This window comes from Cherax quadricarinatus, chromosome 78 (assembly GCF_038502225.1).
Source record: "Cherax quadricarinatus isolate ZL_2023a chromosome 78, ASM3850222v1, whole genome shotgun sequence".
NCBI classification, from domain to species: Eukaryota; Metazoa; Arthropoda; class Malacostraca; order Decapoda; family Parastacidae; genus Cherax; species Cherax quadricarinatus.
The window spans coordinates 2,267,392-2,290,350 of NC_091369.1; the positions used below are offsets into that span (position 1 = coordinate 2,267,392).

The window sequence follows — 22,959 nt, forward strand, 5'->3', positions numbered from 1 at the left end:
TCACCACTGAATGAGGGGTCACCACTGAATGAGGGGTCACCACTGAATGAGGGGTCACCACTGAATGAGGGGTCACCACTGAATGAGGGGTCACCACTGAACGAGGGGTCACCACTGAATGAGGGGTCACCACTGAACGAGGGGTCACCACTGAATGAGGGGTCACCACTGAATGAGGGGTCACCACTGAATGAGGGGTCACCACTGAATGAGGGGTCACCACTGAATGAGGGGTCACCACTGAATGAGGGGTCACCACTGAATGAGGGATCACCACTGAATGAGGGGTCACCACTGAATGAGGGGTCACCACTGAATGAGGGATCACCACTGAATGAGGGATCACCACTGAATGAGGGGTCACCACTGAATGAGGGGTCACCACTGAATGAGGGGTCACCACTGAATGAGGGGTCACCACTGAATGAGGGATCACCACTGAATGAGGGATCACCACTGAATGAGGGGTCACCACTGAATGAGGGGTCACCACTGAATGAGGGGTCACCACTGAATGAGGGGTCACCACTGAATGAGGGGTCACCACTGAATGAGAAGTCACCACTGAATGAGGGGTCACCACTGAATGAGGGGTCACCACTGAATGAGGGGTCACCACTGAATGAGGGGTCACCACTGAATGAGGGGTCACCACTGAATGAGGGGTCACCACTGAATGAGAAGTCACCACTGAATGAGGGGTCACCACTGAATGAGGGGTCACCACTGACATCCTGGACCATTATGAAGTCACTAGAAACTTGGACTTCTAATTTATAAGGAGAGAAGTAATCACAAGGAAAATAATAAATAGGGTAACTAGAACCACCATAACAAGGGATGCCAAGATAATAATGATTACGTTACTGTCTTGTTCTCTCTAGACTGGAATATTGTAGACATCAACAACACCTTTTAATGCAGGAAAAATTGTAGAACTGGAGAATGTACAGAATGTATAAATTCAGTCAAGCTCTTTTAGGAATAATTGACGTCCCTGGAACTGTACTTCCTGGTCGTAGGTGAGAAAGATGTATCATAATTTACTCCTGGAAAAATCTTGAGGAGTTGGTCCTAAATTTGCACACAAAACTCCCTCCCTACGAACCAAGAGGTTTAGCAGACGGTGCAAAGTGTCTTCAATGAACAGTAGGGTTGGAGTGTGTATATTATAAGAACATAAGAAGAACATAAGAAAGAAGGAACACTGCAACAGGCCTACTGACCCATGCGGAGCAGGTCCATGTCCCCCCCCCCCCCCCGGATTAGACCAATGACCCACCCCCCGGATTATCCCAATGACCCACCCAGTATGCAAGGGTTCTAAAGGAATGTAAAGAGGAGCTTAGCAAACCTTTGGCTAATCTTTTCAACATATCACTACAAACTGGCATGGTGCCAGATAAGTGGAAAATGGCAAATGTGATACCTATTTTCAAAGCAGGTGACAGGTCCTTACCTTCGAACTATAGACCAATAAGCCTAACCTCCATAGTGGGAAAATTTATGGAATCAATAATTGCCGAGGCAGTTCGTAGCCACCTTGAAAAGCATAAATTAATCAACAAATCTCAGCATGGTTTTACAAAGGGGCGTTCCTGCCTTACGAATTTATTAACTTTTTTCACTAAGGTATTTGAGGAGGTAGATCATGGTAATGAATATGATATTGTGTATATGGACTTCAGTAAGGCTTTTGACAGGGTCCCACATCAGAGACTATTGAGGAAAAAGGCATTAAGGAGGATATGGAATAGTAAAGAGGAGAAGGAGCTGGAGAGCGAAACGTTTTTCACATTAGTTGCCTGGATAGAGGCATGGTTGACAAATAGGCAGCAGAGAGTTTGCATAAATATGGAGAAATCAGAGTGGGGAAGCGTCACGAGCGGTGTTCCACAGGGGTCAGTGTTGGGCCCCCTGCTGTTCACAATCTACATAAACGACATAGATGAGGGCATAAAGAGCGACATCGGCAAGTTTGCCGATGACACCAAAATAGGCCGTCGAATTCATTCTGACGAGGACATTAGAGCACTCCAGGAAGATTTGAGTAGACTGATGCAGTGGTCGGAGAAGTGGCAGATGCAGTTTAATATAGACAAATGCAAAGTTCTAAATGTTGGACAGGACAATAACCATGCCATATATAAACTAAATAATGTAGATCTTAATATTACGGATTGCGAAAAAGATTTAGGAGTTCTGGTTAGCAGTAATCTGAAACCAAGACAACAGTGCATAAGTGTTCGCAATAAAGCTAATAGAATCCTTGGCTTCATATCAAGAAGTATAAATAATAGGAGTCCTCAGGTTGTTCTTCAACTCTATACATCCTTGGTTAGGCCTCATTTAGATTATGCTGCACAGTTTTGGTCACCGTATTACAGAATGGATATAAATTCTCTGGAAAATGTACAAAGGAGGATGACAAAGTTGATCCCATGTATCAGAAACCTTCCCTATGAGGATAGACTAAGGGCCCTGAAACTGCACTCTCTAGAAAGACGTAGAATTAGGGGGGATATGATTGAGGTGTATAAATGGAAGACAGGAATAAATAAAGGGGATGTAAATAGTGTGCTGAAAATATCTAGCCTAGACAGGACTCGCAGCAATGGTTTTAAGTTAGAAAAATTCAGATTCAGGAAGGATATAGGAAAGTACTGGTTTGGTAATAGAGTTGTGGATGAGTGGAACAAACTCCCAAGTACCGTTATAGAGGCCAGAACGTTGTGTAGCTTTAAAAATAGGTTGGATAAATACATGAGTGGGTGTGGGCGGGTGTGAGTTGGACCTGATTAGCTTGTGCTACCAGGACGGTTGCCGTGTTCCTCCCTTAAGTCAAGGTGACCTGACCTGACTAGGTTGGGTGCATTGGCTTAAGCCGGTAGGAGACTTGGACCTGCCTCGCATGGGCCAGTAGGCCTGCTGCAGTGTTCCTTTGTTCTTATGTTCTTATCCCCACTCAAGGATGGGGCACTGTACCAGACCCAGCAGCAAAAGCTAGTCAGGTCAAACTCACACCCACCCACACCCACTCATGTATTTAACTAACCTATTTTTAAAACTACACAACGTTTTAGCCTCAATAACTGTACTCGGGAGTTTGTTCCACTCATCCACAACTCTATTACCAAACCAGTACTTTCCTATATCCTTCCTGAATAACACAATATGTACTGGAATCAACACTTCAAAACCCTCCCTTCATACATAAGGGGAATTACCAGCAAGGTCCCAACTCTCTTCAAGCAGGAACTTGAGAAGTTAGTTGCTGGTTAGTTTAGGCTACGGTGCATACCTTGCAATGTGCGCCACTATTATAGAGAGCCTGATTGATCGGGTTATAAACCAGGCGACCTGGTAAACGCCAGGTAACCTACCCAGTAAGAGCGGTTTAAAGTATTGTTTCACATACCTCTTTTTTTTAGCTAAAATATATAAATTATCACACTTTTAATGGAAACTGCTGCTACATTTACATTTCGTGGGGGAAATAAGTAAACCAAATAATGTTTTTTTTCTAGTAGTTAATATTAACTGTTTTTACAAAATAGTGATTTTGCAGACGGTGTTGTCTATCATCCCCATACAACACAATACATGTAAAATGAGCTTCCATCTTACGTGTTTACCAGACAGAAACAAAAGAACAGCGAGCCTGCCAGAGTGCAAAAGGTCAACAGGCTTTTGTTTCCCCATTCATATAACAGTAAGCATGGTTGGTGTTTCCCTCATATACCTTGATGAGTTACGAGATTTTATACTCCCTGAGCCCGGCCGTGGGCCAGGCTCGTTTGATGTTTGCCTGGTTAACCAGGCTGTTGCTGGCCCGCAGCCCAACATATCTACCACAGCCTGGTTGATCTGTCACCTCCTGATACCCTGTTATGATGACTGTTGATCTTGCTGGTTTCAAGTAGCAATAGAATGGTTGATCACCTGGTGAACAAGGAAGTCTGGCTACAGGCTGGGCACGAGTAGAAAAACTGCCACAAGTGGTCACAGGTATGTTACAGGTATGCAGACTGACGTCACGAACTGGTTGTCGGTCTCAGGTCAGCGAGGTCACAACCTCCACTTTTTCTGAAGCGACTCGCATGATTTTCAATTATCCATCTCAGTTTAGAGATAAAATATGCATATAAATCATCGTAGAAACAATTAAGGTTGACTACTTGAATTAAAAATATGATTGGGCTTATTTTCTCCAAAGAAATGCAGTTGTAGCAACACCTTAATTTAAGTGCGATAATTTACGTATTTTAAGTAAAAAATGAAGTGTCAGAAAATGCTTCAAACAGCTCTGAATGACTCCTGATCCTTTCCTTCTTCGGATCAAATCTCATTACCTGTCATCTCCCGGGCGCTGTATAACCCCCTACCCCTGTGGGTTTAGTACTTTCCCATGAATGTAATAAATTGTGTTATCAGCTGGATGGATGATACAGTGTTATGATTAATGTCTTCTTTAAGTCAGCACATAGTAGAACCAACCACACTACGAGATAAGACAGCACATAGTAGAACCAACCACACTACGAGATAAGACAACACATAGTAGAACCAACCACACTACGAGATAAGACAGCACATAGTAGAACCAACCACACTACGAGATAAGACAACACATAGTAGAACCAACCACACTACGAGATAAGACAACACATAGTAGAACCAACCACACTACGAGATAAGACAACACATAGTAGAACCAACCACACTACGAGATAAGTCAACACATAGTAGAACCAACCACACTACGAGATAAGTCAACACATAGTAGTGGGTGAGATGTTATCAACAAATTTTGTTGAAAATAAGAAAAAGTTTTGGAGTGAGATTAACAAGTTAAGAAAGCCTAGAGAACAAATGGATTTGTCAGTTAAAAATAGGAGAGGAGAGTTATTAAATGGAGAGTTAGAGGTATTGGGAAGATGGAAGGAATATTTTGAGGAATTGTTAAATGTTGATGAAGATAGGGAAGCTGTGATTTCGTGTATAGGGCAAGGAGGAATAACATCTTGTAGGAGTGAGGAAGAGCCAGTCGTGAGTGTTGGGGAAGTTCGTGAGGCAGTAGGTAAAATGAAAGGGGGTAAGGCAGCCGGGATTGATGGGATAAAGATAGAAATGTTAAAAGCAGGTGGGGATATAGTTTTGGAGTGGTTGGTGCAATTATTTAATAAATGTATGGAAGAGGGTAAGGTACCTAGGGATTGGCAGAGAGCATGCATAGTTCCTTTGTATAAAGGCAAAGGGGATAAAAGAGAGTGCAAAAATTATAGGGGGATAAGTCTGTTGAGTGTACCTGGTAAAGTGTATGGTAGAGTTATAATTGAAAGAATTAAGAGTAAGACGGAGAATAGGATAGCAGATGAACAAGGAGGCTTTAGGAAAGGTAGGGGGTGTGTGGACCAGGTGTTTACAGTGAAACATATAAGTGAACAGTATTTAGATAAGGCTAAAGAGGTCTTTGTGGCATTTATGGATTTGGAAAAGGCGTATGACAGGGTGGATAGGGGGGCAATGTGGCAGATGTTGCAAGTGTATGGTGTAGGAGGTAGGTTACTGAAAGCAGTGAAGAGTTTTTACGAGGATAGTGAGGCTCAAGTTAGAGTATGTAGGAAAGAGGGAAATTTTTTCCCAGTAAAAGTAGGCCTTAGACAAGGATGTGTGATGTCACCGTGGTTGTTTAATATATTTATAGATGGGGTTGTAAGAGAAGTAAATGCGAGGGTCTTGGCAAGAGGCGTGGAGTTAAAAGATAAAGAATCACACACAAAGTGGGAGTTGTCACAGCTGCTCTTTGCTGATGACACTGTGCTCTTGGGAGATTCTGAAGAGAAGTTGCAGAGATTGGTGGATGAATTTGGTAGGGTGTGCAAAAGAAGAAAATTAAAGGTGAATACAGGAAAGAGTAAGGTTATGAGGATAACAAAAAGATTAGGTGATGAAAGATTGAATATCAGATTGGAGGGAGAGAGTATGGAGGAGGTGAACGTATTCAGATATTTGGGAGTGGACGTGTCAGCGGATGGGTCTATGAAAGATGAGGTGAATCATAGAATTGATGAGGGAAAAAGAGTGAGTGGTGCACTTAGGAGTCTGTGGAGACAAAGAACTTTGTCCTTGGAGGCAAAGAGGGGAATGTATGAGAGTATAGTTTTACCAACGCTCTTATATGGGTGTGAAGCGTGGGTGATGAATGTTGCAGCGAGGAGAAGGCTGGAGGCAGTGGAGATGTCATGTCTGAGGGCAATGTGTGGTGTGAATATAATGCAGAGAATTCGTAGTTTGGAAGTTAGGAGGAGGTGCGGGATTACCAAAACTGTTGTCCAGAGGGCTGAGGAAGGGTTGTTGAGGTGGTTCGGACATGTAGAGAGAATGGAGCGAAACAGAATGACTTCAAGAGTGTATCAGTCTGTAGTGGAAGGAAGGCGGGGTAGGGGTCGGCCTAGGAAGGGTTGGAGGGAGGGGGTAAAGGAGGTTTTGTGTGCGAGGGGCTTGGACTTCCAGCAGGCATGCGTGAGCGTGTTTGATAGGAGTGAATGGAGACAAATGGTTTTTAATACTTGACGTGCTGTTGGAGTGTGAGCAAAGTAACATTTATGAAGGGATTCAGGGAAACCGGCAGGCCGGACTTGAGTCCTGGAGATGGGAAGTACAGTGCCTGCACTCTGAAGGAGGGGTGTTAATGTTGCAGTTTAAAAACTGTAGTGTAAAGCACCCTTCTGGCAAGACAGTGATGGAGTGAATGATGGTGAAAGTTTTTCTTTTTCGGGCCACCCTGCCTTGGTGGGAATCGGCCGGTGTGATAATAATAATAATAGTAGAACCAACCACACTACGAGATAAGACAGCACATAGTAGAACCAACCACACTACGAGATAAGTCAACACATAGTAGAACCAACCACACTACGAGATAAGACAGCACATAGTAGAACCAACCACACTACGAGATAAGTCAACACATAGTAGAACCAACCACACTACGAGATAAGACAGCACATAGTAGAACCAACCACACTACGAGATAAGACAACACATAGTAGAACCAACCACACTACGAGATAAGACAGCACATAGTAGAACCAACCACACTACGAGATAAGACAGCACATAGTAGAACCAACCACACTACGAGATAAGACATATACTTTATATTGATAAATGATGTTTATCTTGAAATTTAAACGAGAAAGAGGTATCATAATTTTCATCTGAAGGGACTGATTTTTCAGTCTGGATTGAAATTACACTCTATGAGAGCAAGAGGCTTGTCAGACAGTCAAAATGTCACTTATGGTCAGGAAGGATGTATGAATATATATGGGAGATTCCTCATCTTCTTCTACTTATGTACAGTTTTGGACAGTAAGTGTAAAAACATTTTACCCCCTCCCTTTTCGTACATAAGAGGAATTATTAATAAACCAATGACTATCTTCAAGAGGTAAGTTGATAAGTTTCTCATGTCAGATACTGATCAGCTGGGTTGTGGTGCATACGTTGAACTGCGTGCGGCTAGCACCGCACCCTTTAACTGGGACCTGGCCGCGGGAGTACTGACTTTCAGAGCTGTCTTCTACAGGTAACCAACAGGTAATACCGACCTCTTCCCCCCGCCGCCACCCCGTCTTTTAAAGGGGTCATTGCACACCCAGTTTTAACCGCTGCTTCCATGGACCCCCGAGTCATCCTACACTCGTCCCCTAGTTTAAAGGGACACTGCTTCGCCCAGTTGCAACACCTTTCCATGAGCCCTGAACCTGCCCTGAACCATACCAACTCTCTTCCAACTCTTTTTGTACTCTCCAGTTTGTGTTTGTCGGAGTCGATCCCTGGTAGCTGGTCCCCCGCTTAAGCTTTATTGACTAGCACTATTGGTTTCTAAAACCTTGAGCCATATCATATCTACTCTTAGATTTGTGTATGTAGTTCTTCACCTTCAGTGTCACACTTTATTCCAGCTCTATAATATCTTAAGACTGAAAAAAAACACTTCCTAACATCCTGTGTTTTCAGAATTTTTCTAAGTCCTCTGTCAACTATCACAGTTCCTGTCAATTTTTGTATGTCGTAATCATGTATCTCTTGGTGCTCTGTTCTTGGGTCGTCAGGTTTACTTCCCGTACTCTCTCCTCATAATAAACAACATTCAGGTCTGGGACTATTTCCTGTTGTGTTCCCTTGTTCTCTTTCCTGTTATGTTCCCACGCTCTGTGTCCTGTTATGTCCCCTCGTTCTGTGTCCTGTTATGTTCCCTCGTTCTGTGTCCTGTTATGTCCCCTCGTTCTGTGTCCTGTTATGTCCCCTCGTTCTGTTTACCACTCTCATATCAAACAGTCTGTCCTTCTCAACTTTATACTCACAGTTTGCAGGGGTTGAGTCTCGGCTCCTGACCCCGCCTCCTAAATCACTTTGATCTTTACTGCGTCTGAGTATTTTTAAAAGTTGTGATCATGTCTCCTGTGGCCCTCTGTTGGGGCAGGTAGAGGGGGAGAGGGGAGGTGGAGATGACTTGGAGTCGCTTCCGGAGGTCACCGCCCCCGTGGCCCGGTCCCAGACCAGGCATCCTGGTTGCTTGATCGATCAGGCCAAGCCTGCCTCCCATATTTCAACGTATGCACCTCAACCCGGCTAATCGGGAACTGTTTTTGAGGAATCTGTCGAGTTGCCACTTGTAAATAGCTTCGGGGTTTATAAGTAATCCCCTTATGCATGAAGGGATTGTGTTGAAGAGTAGTGCTCAGTAAAATTATTAAGTACTCTCTCAGTATACTGGTCGCTCCCCGGATTTTCATTGGTGGTATTTTGCACCGTCTGCCAAGACTCTTGTGTTCATAAGTAATAATTTCGGTGTGCAAGTTTGGGATCAGTCCTCCCTGTATCTTCCAGATGTAAAATATGATGTATCTCTCTCGGCTACGTTCTAAGGAGTACAGTTCTAGGGACTTCAGTGCTCCCAGTAAAATAGGTGATGATTGAGTTTATGCGTGCTGTGAAAGTTCTCTATACATTTGCCTGCCTTAAAGGTGGCCGTTAGTACACAACAATATTCCAGCCTAAAGAGAGCTAGTGACCGGAAGAGTATCATCACTAGCCTGGCATCTCTTGTTTTGTAGTTGCGAATATTACATAGTTGTGCTCCTTGAAAATGAGATCCTCTGACATTATGACTCACAGGTCTCTCATGTTTGACTTAGATTCTATTAAGTGGTTTGAGTTTGTCTTGTACTTCGAGCTTGTTTTTAATTACTTTCATTTTTCCGTGACGTAGTAACTGAAATTTGTCCTCATTGAACATCATATTGTTGTGAGTGACCCTCTTGAAGACTTTGTTTATATCGGCCGAGGCTCGCTGTCTTCTGTGATGCCAGGAAGGAAGAGAGGTAAGGGGGGGGGAGAGTGAGGGAGAAGGGAGGGGAGAGTGTGAGGGAGAAGGGAGGGGACTTTCTTGACCTCCAGCCACGTGTCTCAATGTGTGTCTGGGTGGTTGGTGCAGTGCGTCTGTCCAGGTCGATGCCAGTGTTCGTGCATTCTGATGTGTGTATGCATGTACATGTTTTTGTGTGTACGTGAGTTTTTCTCTGTGTGCGTATACAAGTATTCATGTGTGTACATCACGTTTTTGTTTATGTGTACATGCATTTTCGTGTGTACTCCAGTATGTTTACAGGAGTCGATTCATAGCTCCAGGACCTCCACTCTTTCTTATTTACCGGATTTACTGATACCTATTACTGAAACTGACTGTAGTACTTGCATATCAAATGTTCTGTTGCTACCTGCTCTCTCAGATACTACTCTTATTAAAAAAATAGTGGAAACAGTAGTTGGTAGATATCCGGCGGCCAGACCATGATTGTGTTAGTCACTGCTAACACCATGATAACCTGCCAAGCATCAGTCGAGTTGTCCAGTGGGACGTGCAGACAAAAGTAATATTTAATACGGCAATTGAAAACTATGTAAAGTAAAAGGACACAAGTGCAACTAATGTGACATTTATTGTGGCAACGTTTCGCTCTCCAGGAGCCACAATAAATGTCACATTACCTGGAGTTTACCTGGAGAGAGTTTCGGGGGTCAACGCCCCCGCGGCCCGGTCTGTGACCAGGCCTCCTCTTAGTTGCACTTGTGTCCTTTTACTTTACATATTGTCGGTAATTCTACCAACTTTATTACAATTGAAAACTAAGATAATGTTCGGTGGTGACACATTCCAAGTACTGAGATATGGAAGGAATGAAGAACGGAACACTGGAACGTCATCTCATAGAAGGAATGAAGAACGGAACACTGGAACGTCATCTCATAGAAGGAAAGGAAATGTTGAAGACTTTGGTATAATATCAGCAGATGACCTGTGATTTAGAGAAGACAGTAAAGCAAATTCCACGAAGGTCAGAAAGATGATAGGATGGATAATGAGAACTTTCAAAATAAGAGAAATAATGCCAGTGATGACATTAATCAAATCATCGGTGTTAATAACTGTTCAAGGCAGGAGTGGTCAGAGCTGAGAAGGTACAAAGAGTTTTTACCTACAATTTAGAGTCGATAAAACTTTTTTAACGTGAACACCTCAAGGTGCTTGGAATGTACTCTCTGGGGTGAAGGAGAGAGATACCTGATAATATTTACATATATGCACGATACTTGAGGAGTTTGTCTTAATTAAGTCTGTGATGGAGCTTAGACTTCAGGCTAGCTCCTTCATAATTTGCTGCTAGGCCAGGCAAGCACCAGACGAGTCTGGCCCATGGCCGGGCTAAGATAGTAGTAAGACTCTCGAAACTTATCAAAGGTATCAGAGGTGAGAGATAAGGAAGGAAGTGTATAACAGACCACTGACAAGTAGATACAAACGAGCTTCCAGGCTGATATAAACAGTCTTCCAGTAGGTCACTCACAACAATATGATGTTCAGTGAGGACAAATTCCAGTTACTACGACACGGAAGAATGCAGGAAATAAAAACGAGTTTATAGTACAAGACAAACTCGAATCACTCAATACAACGTAAGTCAGATGTGAGAGACCTGGGAGTGATAATGTCAGATCTAACTCTCCAGGAACACAACAATATCATTATCACAACTACAAGAAAAATGATATGTTGGATAACTAGAACCTTCAAAACAAGTATTGCCAAGCCAATGATGATATTCTTCAGGTCATTCATTCTCACTAGGCTGGAATATTGCTGTATACTAACAGCCACCTTCAAGGCTCATATAAACTCAGTTAAGCACATATACTACCGGGAGAGCTGGAAGTCCCTAGAACTGTACTCCTTAGAATATAGGCGAGAAAGATACATCCTGATCTACACCTAGAAGATACTGGAGGGATTGGTCCTAAACCTGCACTGAGAAATTACTACTTACGATCAGCCAGGGTGTTGTGTACGAAACAGGCAGTAGCCTCCTCCTTCGGAATCGATACTAGGTACGTACATTGGACGGCGGGTAGCGGGCATTAACAGCTTGATTGATCAAACCGGTCTGGGACGGGGCCGCGGGGACGGCGACTTCCGAAAGCGATTCAGGTAAATTCCAGACTCCAGGTGCCCAAAATGAGAAAACATTGTATGAACATCCTTGGTCCCAGACTATTCAGCCTACCACCAGCAGATGTCAGAAATATTCCCGGAGCAAGAGTAGAAGTCTTCAAAAGAAAACTAGACCACTGCCTCGTTGAAGTGTCAGATCAAACAGGTTGTTATGGATATGTGGGTCAGTGGGCTGCCAACAGCAACAGCCTGGTGGAAGAAGCAGTCAACAGAAAAGTAGCCCCAGGCCGGACTGTCAGGGTTGAAAATTTTTCAAAACCTGTCACAGGTATATCTTACAGAGGGCGCACGAGCCAGCAATGCCGAAGGTGAATAATAATAATAATAATAATAATAATAATAATAATAATATCGTTATTGTTGTTATTGGAGATACTAAAGGCCAGAGGTACTTCAGTCCCAAAGAAATGAATGCTTTGAGGGTCAACGCCCCTCATGTTGGTCCCAGACCAGATCTGCAGGAGGATTGTAGACCCACTGGCCATATTGTCCACCAGTGTCAGGCGCCAAGGTAGGTACAGGCTTACCTGCATTGGCTATTCGACACTTACTGGACCAGCTGACAGGATCAGTTATCAGCCAGGCTGTTGCTGTTGACTCCACGCAGTCCAACGTACAAATCACTGCCCAACTGCTCAGGAACTGATTTGAAGAACTTGTCAAGTTTCTTCTCGAAGACAACCAGGGGCCTGTTTGTGATTCCTCTTACGTACGGAGGGAGGGCTTTGAAACATCGCAGACCTCTGACACATCACGTTCTCTCTTCGTGTACGCGTCGCTTCCTTGCTTCTGATTGGAGGTATTCTGTATTGTCTGCCAAGCCTTGCTTTTATACGGAGTGTTTTCAGTGAGCAAATTTGGGACCAGTCCCTCCAGGATTTTCCAGATGTAAATTATGATGTGTCTTTCTCTCCTCCGTTTCAATAAGTACAGTTCAAAAAGATTTCCAGTAGTTTCGATGTTTGATTGAATGTATACAGGCAGGGAAAGTTCTCTCTTCGTTTTTCAGCTCAACATTCTCTCCTGCCTTGAAGGTACCTGGAGGTTCAGGTTTTCTTGTATCGTGTACTTTGGGCACAGAAAGTGCATCATTAGGTCATTTGAGAGACATTCGAGTTACTTAGTAGTTTGTAGTGCTTGATCATTCCCCAGGATGCGACCCACAACGATCGACTAACTCTCAGGTACCTTTTTACTGAAGGCTAACAGGGACAGTGGGTGTAAGGAGACTCGCCCGTATGTCTCGCCCTGCCCATCCCTTTATGGATCTCCTAAAGTTCTAAACCATCCCTCCAGGCCTTATGTAGCGTTAGTATACAGCAGTATTCTAGGCTGGGGAGAACAAGTGACATAAGATTGTCATTATGAATTCAGCATTTTGTGCCTTGAACGGTCTGGTTATCCAATCTCCCATTTTCCTTGCTGTAGTACTGGCACAATTATTGTGATCTTTGAATGTGAGATCTGACATCATCACTCCCAAGGCTCGCACATGTACGTATAAGTTGACTTTCTCCTATACTCTATCTTTCGGTCTTTATTTCCTCTATTCTTCCATTGATACTTGAAATTTGTCGTCGTTAAACATCATAGTGTTGTCCGATGCTGCCCCCACTGAAGACCTCATATATATCCGCATGAAGGTTCGCTCTCACCAATGTGTGAAATTCACATTTCTGGTTATAAGGTATTATGGCAACACTGCCATTGAGGTGGGGCGGCTTGTTTACAAACATCACCTCCCTGGTCTGGGGATCATAGGTGGAGGATGAGAGTACATGGGCTGGACAGATAACACAGTACTTGGAAGGTCCGCACCCAGGTTATCTGATGAAAACTATCCATTTGTACCTAAATTAAGGATTGTTGTGTATTATCTAGGTGTGAGTCATGCACAGAAAAAGCATAGCGAACAAAAAAAATATCGTGACTGGAACAATACACAAATAACTCGCGCATAGGACAGAGGAGCTTACGACGACGTTTCGGTCCGACTTGGACCATTTACAAAGTCACGCTGCATAAGGCCTGGAGGGATGGTTTAGAACTTTAGAAGATCCATAAAGGGATGGGTGATAGGTTTGGGTATGGGTAGCAAGATTAATGGGGGTTGTAGTTAGAGGATGGTTAGAGTGTCTCTGAGGAGGGGGGAGTGTTTGGATGACCTTAGGCAAAGATGTGGCCCATTAACAAATCGTTCGGAGTTTGTGCTGGTGCCTATTTTCAGACGAAGCTGAAGTCAGTCTCCCGTATTGTTCTCACGTAACAAACTGGGGAGAGAGAGAGAGAGAGAGAGAGAGAGAGAGAGAGAGATAGAGAGAGAGAGATAGAGAGAGAGAGAGAGAGAGAGAGAGAGAGAGAGAGAGAGAGACAGACAGACAGACAGATTGAATCACTCTCAGACTCTCACCCTTTAAGTGAGTACATAAAAAGAGAGGGAGAGGGAGAGGAAGCAGCCAACAGGTTACACCCCCACTCGCTCCATATTGATTGTTGCGTCATACTCTAGACCTGGCAGGGAGTGGAGGTGAGAGAGAGAGAGAAACCAGTGTGTGGAGTGAGGAAGAGAGGGAAGCCAGTGTGTGAGGAGAGAGGAAGCCAGTGTGTGGGGTGAGAAGGGAGAGGGGAAATCGGTGTGTTGGGTGAGAGGGGAGAGGGAAGCCAGCGTGTTGAGAGAGAGGGGAGAGGGAAGCCAGTGTGTTGGGTGAGGGGAGAGGGAAGCCAGTGTGTTGGGTGAGAGGGGAGAGGGAAGCCAGTTTGTTGAGAGAGAGGGGAGAGGGAAGCCAGTGTGTTGGGTGAGGGGAGAGGGAAGCCAGTTTGGAGGGCAGAGAGATAGACGGAGAGAGAGAGAGAGAGAGAGAGAGAGAGAGAGAGAGAGAGAGAGAGAGAGAGAGAGAGAGAGAGAGAGAGAGAGATTACTGTTGTTGTTTTTACTACTGTTGATAGTAATTGTTATTATTATCATTATTATTATTATCATTATTATTATTATTATTATTATTATTATTATTATTATTATTATTATTATTATTATTAATTGGTGTTAAACGATTCATTGTTTTTAGAATATTTTTAACAATAATTTTTTTTTCCAGGATGATGCATGAGCTTTGAAAACACACAATTATTATTATTATTAATGATACTGTGCTATTATTACTGTGGGTCTCTAGCACAGACAGCCTAGTTGACCAGGCTGTCAACAGAGGGAAGACCGGCCTTAGACCGGTCACAGGTAAGTAAGTAATTAAGTAAGTAAGTAAGTTTATTCAGGTATACACAAATACAGTTACATAGAATTATCATACATAGCAGCATATGTGTAGAGAACCTGGGATAACCCAAAAAAGTCAGACAGAGTGACTTATTTCCATTGGTGTCCTTTACTTATTTCCATTGGGGTCCTTTATTACAGTATTTCTGTTACGATACGCTTAGGCACTGACTCATAGACATTGTTTCTTCTCTGCAGGATGGTGTAGAGATGAAGGAGTTTAGCAGGGTGGTGGAGGTGGTAGTTAGGGCGGGTGCTTACCCCCCCTGCACCTTCCTATTCCTCCTGGCCCTACTTTTGTTGGCTCGAGCTACGGCAGGAGTCACGTCAGAGCCTCAGCATGTTACCAGTCACCTCACCTGGTCTCACACCCCCAGAATCATCTCTTCCACGTCATGTCTGGCGGAGTACACCAAAGATCAAGGTATGTATCGTTAGTCTGTTTATCAGAGTAAAAAAAAAAAAATGACGTGGGCCGCTGCCAACAGATGACCCGTTCAGTATTTTTTCAGATCTTAAAGGCCATGTCCCACTAAGGTAGGGTAACTCAAGTAAGGAAACACATTAATTATCTATCATTCAACAGCAGTCTTGTTAGAAGTGCACGGACATCACAATTAAAAAAAAAAGCCATTGGCTTACTTATGACATTATTATTATAATCAAGGGGGAAGCGCTAAACCCATAGGATTATGCAGCGCATGTGGGGGGGGGATGTAGAAGGTTGAATTCAGGCTCAATTCAGGGAACTGGAGCACAGATCCAGTTCCCTAGATCAAGAGCCCCTCACCAGCGTTATGACATAACAGAAGCAGCTAAGAGAAAACTAGCATAGAACACTACAACAACACTTGCCTAAAGCAAGAGGCTTTAATTTGATAAAGCTTCGAGATCAAAGATCTCTATCTTAGCGAAACGTCGTTAAAATAAAGTGCTCTTTTCTACTGTTGTGTGGGTACTTCGTATTGTTTCCGTTACGCCTGATTTAACTAAAGAAAGCTAATTAATGAAATTGGCTAGTGGCGATAAAGAGAGGTTGCGGAACAAGGTTTGTGATGAATAGTTTGAAAACCGACAAGTCGAAGAGTGAGACACTTATGGAACATATGGGAATCTTTATTAAGGAAACGTTTCGCCACACAGTGGCTTCTTCCGTCCAGTACAAAGCAGAGAGGGGTAAGGAGAGAAGGCGTTTGAGGTGATCAGTCCCTCAGCCTGGAATCGATGTGTTCAGTCCATCAGTCTTGTAGAAAGTACAGCGCATGGTCGGAGAAGTGGATTATATACTGTAGTCAGGTGAGTGGAAGCAGGAGGAGGCGGGGTCACAGTGGTACCATCCACTAGTGTAAGTAGCAGGAGGCAGGATCACAGTGGTACCATCCACTAGTGTAAGTAGCAGGAGGAGCCAGGATCACAGTGGTACCATCCACTAGTGTGAGTAGCAGGAGGAGGCAGGATCACAGTGGTACCATCCACTAGTGTAAGTAGCAGGAGGAGGCGGGATCACAGTGGTACCATACACTAGTGTAAATATCAGGAGGAGGCGGGATCATAGTGATACCATACACTAGTGTAAGTAGCAGGAGGCGGGGTCACAGTGGTACCATCCACTAGTGTAAGTAGCAGGAGGAGGCAGGATCACAGTGGTACCATCCACTAGTGTAAGTAGCAGGAGGAGGCGGGATCACAGTGGTACCATACACTATTGTAAGTAGCAGGAGGCAGGATCACAGTGGTACCATCCACTAGTGTAAGTAGCATGAGGAGGGAGGATCACAGTGGTACCATCCACTAGTGTAAGTAGCAGGAGGAGGCAGGATCACAGTAGTACCATACACTAGTGTAAGTAGCAGGAGGAGGCAGGATCACAGTGGTACCATCCACTAGTGTAAGTAGCAGGAGGAGGCAGGATCACAGTGGTACCATCCACTAGTGTAAATAGCAGGAGGAGGCAGGATCACAGTGGTACCATCCACTAGTGTAAGTAGCAGGAGGCGGCAGGATCACAGTGGTGCCATCCACTAGTGTAAGTAGCAGGAGGAGGCAGGATCACAGTGGTATCATCCACTAGTGTAAGTAGCAGGAGGAGGCGGGATCACAGTGGTACCATCCACTAGTGTAAGTAGCAGGAGGAGGCGGGATCACAGTGGTACCATCCACTAGTGTAAATAGCAAGAGGAGGCAGGATCACAGTGGTACCATCCACTAGTGTAAGTAGCAGGAGGCGTGGTCACAGTAGTACCATTCACTAGTGTAAGTAGCAGGAGGAGGCAGGATCACAGTGGTACCATCCACTAGTGTAAGTAGCAGGAGGAGGCGGGATCACAGTGGTACCATCCACTAGTGTAAGTAGCAGGAGGAGGCAGGATCACAGTGGTACCATCCACTAGTGTAAGTAGCAGGAGGAGGCAGGATCACAGTGGTACCATCCACTAGTGTAAGTAGCAGGAGGAGGCGGGATCACAGTGGTACCATCCACTAGTGTAAGTAGCAGGAGGAGGCAGGATCACAGTGGAACCATACACTAGTGTAAGTAGCAGGAGGAGGCGGGGTCACAGTGATACCATCCACTAGTGTAAGTAGCAGGAGTAGGCAGGGTCACAGTGGTACCATACACTAGTGTAAGTAGCAGGAGGCGGCAGGATCACAGTGGTACCATCCACTAGTGTAAGTAGCAGGAGGAGGCAGGATCACAGTGGTACCATCCACTAGTGTAAGTAGCAGGAGGAGGCAGGATCACAGTGGTACCATCCACTAGTGTAAGTAGCAGGAGGAGGCAGGATCACAGTGGTACCATCCACTAGTGTAAGTAGCAGGAGGAGGCAGGATCACAGTGGTACCATCCACTAGTGTAAGTAGCAGGAGGAGGCAGGATCACAGTGGTACCATCCACTAGTGTAAGTAGCAGGAGGAGGCAGGATCACAGTGGTACCATCCACTAGTGTAAGTAGCAGGAGGCGGGGTCACAGTGGTACCATCGGGATCACAGTGGTACCATCCACTAGTGTAAGTAGCAGGAGGAGGCAGGATCACAATGGTACAGGAGGAGGCAGGATCACAGTGGTACATCCACTAGTCCACTAGTGTAAGTAGCAGGAGGAGGCAGGATCACAGTTGTACCATCCGCTAGTGTAAATAGCAGGAGGAGGCAGGATCACAGTGGTACCATCCACTAGTGTAAGTAGCAGGAGGAGGCGGGATCACAGTGGTACCATCCACTAGTGTAAGTAGCAGGAGGACGCAGGATCACAGTGGTACCATACACTAGTGTAAGTAGCAGGAGGAGGCAGGATCACAGTGGTACCATCCACTAGTGTAAGTAGCAGGAGGAGGCGAGATCACAGTGGTACCATCCACTAGTGTAAGTAGCAGGAGGAGGCGGGATCACAGTGGTACCATCCACTAGTGTAAGTAGCAGGAGGAGGCGGGATCACAGTGGTACCATCCACTAGTGTAAGTAGCAGGAGGAGGCGGGATCACAGTGGTACCATCCACTAGTGTAAGTAGCAGGAGGAGGCAGGATCACAGTGGAACCATACACTAGTGTAAGTAGCAGGAGGAGGCGGGGTCACAGTGATACCATCCACTAGTCTAAGTAGCAGGAGGAGGCAGGATCACAGTGGTACCATCCACTAGTGTAAGTAGCAGGAGGAGGCGGGATCACAGTGGTACCATCCACTAGTGTAAGTAGCAGGAGGAGGCGGGATCACAGTGGTACCATCCACTAGTGTAAGTAGCAGGAGGAGGCGGGATCACAGTGGTACCATCCACTAGTGTAAGTAGCAGGAGGAGGCAGGATCACAGTGGAACCATACACTAGTGTAAGTAGCAGGAGGAGGCGGGATCATAGTGGTACCATCCACTAGTGTAAGTAGCAGGAGGAGGCAGGATCACAGTGGTACCATCCACTAGTGTAAGTAGCAGGAGGAGGCAGGATCACAGTGGTACCATCCACTAGTGTAAGTAGCAGGAGGAGGCAGGATCACAGTGGTACCATCCACTAGTGTAAGTAGCAGGAGGAGGCAGGATCACAGTGGTACCATACACTAGTGTAAGTAGCAGGAGGAGGCGGGATCACAGTGGTACCATACACTAGTGTAAGGAACAAGGTTTTATTGCAACATTTCGCTCTATTGAGAGATTTATCATGGCTTGATAAAGCACTGCACAGAGCGAAACATTATCCCAATAAGAGGTTGTTATGCAAGTATGCAACACATGTCATTGTTTTCACACACACACACACACACACACACACACACACACTAATATGACTTTTAGACCTGTTAACGTCTTACCTTGGCACTTCACCTGAGGTCACCGTATGTCATCACCACATTACAGGTTAGAGGTCACAGGTCACGGGTCCTGTCTGACCTTAATAAAAAAAACACCTGTATTAGCGCCTCAAGCTGTGAAAGGTTAAATGATTTTGAAAAGGCTGTGTGTGGGCGTGATGCACGTCTTAAAGGGCGTTGCCTCCATGCCGGTCAAGGGCTCTTGATCCAAGGAAATGAGGCTACGCGCCCCATCGGATGAAAACCCAATTCCTTCCCCATGCCCCGCGAGTTGTATGACCCCACACGGGTTTAGCGCTTCCCAGCGAACATAATTAAGGACCACTACCCCCTTAAGGGAGGTTCCTTGATGCTGGTGATGGGTTCTTGATTTAGGGTATTGGATCTGTGCTCCAGTTCCATGAATTGAGCCAGAATGCCTTCCATCCTCCCACAGGGCGCTATATAATCCCTCTGGGTTTAGCGCTCTCCCATAATACTAATAAGGAGCGCTGCCAGACGGCCGATGTGAATGGGTAGAGATTATCTAATCTCATCGACTCTGTGATTACTTATTATAGTACTTGCTACGAGTGTATGATCAACCGGGCTGTGATGGAATGCCATGTAGCTACTTTCCAGTAGGTATATATGTAGGCTTTCAGATGTTTTCCAGATAATGCTTCTTCAACAAATTTTGAATTTTTTTTTTCGTGAAATTTAGATAACGTTTGAGTAACATTTGGATGTAATTTACATAATGTTGTTTGATAAGCAACTTTGAGTGATTTACATAAAAAACTTTTTTTTGAGATTTTTTGAGATTTTTTTTTTTGAGATTTTTTGAGATTTTTTTTTGAAATTTTTTTGAGATTTTTTCTTCAAGAATAATTAATGACTGATTTTTTCTAAAGATTACATGTTTTATTTTCAGTGGCTGTAAATATTCCAAAAAGTATATCTTTCTTCATATATTTGTACCAAAATTAGCAGCGTATATACATAGAGGGGTATATTATATTGCAGTGTATATACACTGAATATACTTTAATCCTTATTTTAGGTTAGGTTAGGTTAGGTTTGTCAGGTTAGGTTAGTTAGGTTAGGTTTGTCAGGTTAGGTTAGGTTAGGTTTGTCAGGTTAGGTTAGTTAGGTTAGGTTAGGTTAGGTTTGTCAGGTTAGGTTGGTTAGGTTAGGTTAGGTTTGTCAGGTTAGGTTAGGTTAGGCTAGGTAAGTTTTGTCAGGTTAGATAAGGTTGGGTTAAGTTAGGTTAAGTCAGGTTAGGTTAGGTTAGGTAAGGTTTGTCAGGAAACTGGACAAGTGTTTCCTGACGTGGGACTTGGTCATATGATGACCCACAGCTGGAGCTTTTGGTCATCTGACCGAGGCCTTCCACTGGCTTACCTGTCCACCGCTGGTTATAATTACAACCAGATTATTTTAGGAATGTCAAGTATTCTTGACTGGTGTACAGATGATATACGGCCGTAGTAACCCTCGTTTAGCAGACAGACTTCAAACTTACACCTGCGGCCAGTAGTAACAACCTGATTGGTGAGGTCCTGATCCACCGGGAGGTCTGGTCGTGGACCGGGCCGCAGGGGCATTGATCCACGGAATACCCTCCAGGTGGACTCCGAGTAGAATGGAGGGGGGGGGGGGTTATCGTAATGCTGGTGAAGGTCTCAAAATTCAAGGAACTGGAGATACCATTACCTTCCTCGGATCAAATATAATTACCTCCCATTCCTGAGGCGTTACATCAAACCTACGGGTTTATTGCTTCCCTTGAGTTTAGCAATAATAATATGAACCTATCAAACCAATTAATGCCATTTAACATTAGTGGCTTGCCAGATTGAACAGTCAACAGAAAATCCTGCTCAAGGTAATGTCACAGGTTCCAGGTATCAAACAATTTGCAGTTTTTTAACTATAGTATTTGCACGCGTCTGGCAAGACAGTGATGGAGTGAGTGATGATACAAGGGTTTCTTCTTTTTCGGGTTACCCTGCCTCGGTGGGAAACGGCCGATATGTTAAAAAAAAAAATGATGTAAATTTATTAATTTTGTTGTGCGTAGTTAGGAAGGCAGTCGCTCACCCACTTTCCATGTGCACACATATATATCTTTTGAGAGCCAACATTTCACTGCATTTCACAACCTCCGCTGCCAAGATGAATTATTCTAGTAACGTTTTCCCCCTGACATATTCTGCAACCCACGCAGCTTTTGTTCACTCGTGCAGCACTAGTAGGCATAGCTGGTCTGTGTTGTAGTGACACTTACACCACTGGTAGGGCATAGCTGGTCTGTGTTGTAGTGACACACCACTGGTGGGGCATAGCTGGTCTGTGTTGTAGTGACACTTACACCACTGGTAGGGCATAGCTGGTCTATGTTGTAGTGACACACCACTGGTGGGGCATAGCTGGTCTGTGTTGTAGTGACACTTACACCACTGGTAGACATAGCTGGTCTGTGTTGTGGTGATACGTATAGCACTGACAGACATAGCTGGTCTGTATTGTGGTAACATGTACACCACTAGTAGACATAGCTGGTCTGTTGTAGTGACACGTATATCACCGGTAGACATAGCTGGTCTATTGTTGTGACACGTCTACCTCTGGTAGATATAATTGGTTAGTGTTATGGTGACACGTACACCACTGGTAGACATAGCTGATCTTTGTTGTGGTAACACGCACACCAGTGATAGACATAGCTAGTCTGTGTTGTGTTGCTGATGCAACACGCAATCCAACGTAGGGCCACACAACATGGCCGATCAAGGAACTTACCTCAGAGACAGCAAGGAGTGAATTACTTTATACACGACAGCATATATGTTAAAATTTGAAGTGTATTGCGTGTATGCGAGAGATATTTTACAAGAACTGGGGGGACTTCTTGCACCGTTACGTAGCGCAAGTGCGTAATTTAGTCTAGTATAAAGTTGGTGACAGTGGGGCCAGAATAAGACTGCATGACGAGGCTGCAGCGCTCTCAGGGTCACCCACGCTCTGGTAATTACTTTCCTGCTACTCTCCTCTTCTAGGACCCTTGGTGGGATGGGGAAAGGGGGGGGGGGTTCCCTTCATGTTTGTGAGGAGGGATCTTGAATCAGGAAATTGGAGCTACCCTCCCCTTCCTCGGATTAAATCAAATTATCTCTTATTCCCTAGGCGCTGCATTAATAATAATAATAATAATAGTAATAATAATAATTAAAAACATGCTAGTGTTAAAATGCTAGTATATGGAAGAGGGATTACGAATTTTTCAGATTCTTATTATTTTCCCTTGCCTTGCACGTCTACTACTGCACATATACATATTTTTTTCCTTTGTACATGTAAATCGATAACGCTCAGAGCGACGGCTGCTACACCAACAGTCAGGCTAATGTTAAAATAATTGCATCTCTTTTTAGTTATGCAGAATGTGTGACCACAACAATGCTAATGGATTTGCTTAAAGCATGGAGTTCATATAAGGCAATGCATGCATGGAGATTATTATTATTATTATTATTATTATTATTGGAAATAATTGGTATAAAATACCGACACAGTGGAAATATTTATTATTATTATTATTATTTTATGGAAGGGATGGAAAGCCAGAAGTGTAAGTCATGGACTTAGTGTTGTAATCATTGTGCATGATACGCTATACATCATATTCTTGCACAAACCCACAAGAATATTTTGTTTTCGCACAGAGATTCTACATGGTATGGATTTAGAATTCTCATATTTATTTTGGCAATGGTGTTATCCAGACCAGGTCTACTAGTTCATGTCTTGATCAACAAGGCAGT

At 44.2% G+C, this 22,959-nt stretch overlaps 1 protein-coding gene across 1 annotated transcript in view; it reads left to right on the forward strand.

Annotated features, from left to right (window-relative positions):
* Positions 1–22,959, forward strand: part of LOC138855007 (uncharacterized) — a gene marked incomplete at its 3' end in the record, with an annotated part of 230,646 nt that overhangs the window by 205,667 nt on the left and 2,020 nt on the right. Inside the window, 1 exon segment of the mRNA XM_070101559.1 lies at positions 15,054–15,279. Within this exon segment, the coding sequence (XP_069957660.1) occupies positions 15,054–15,279 (226 nt within the window).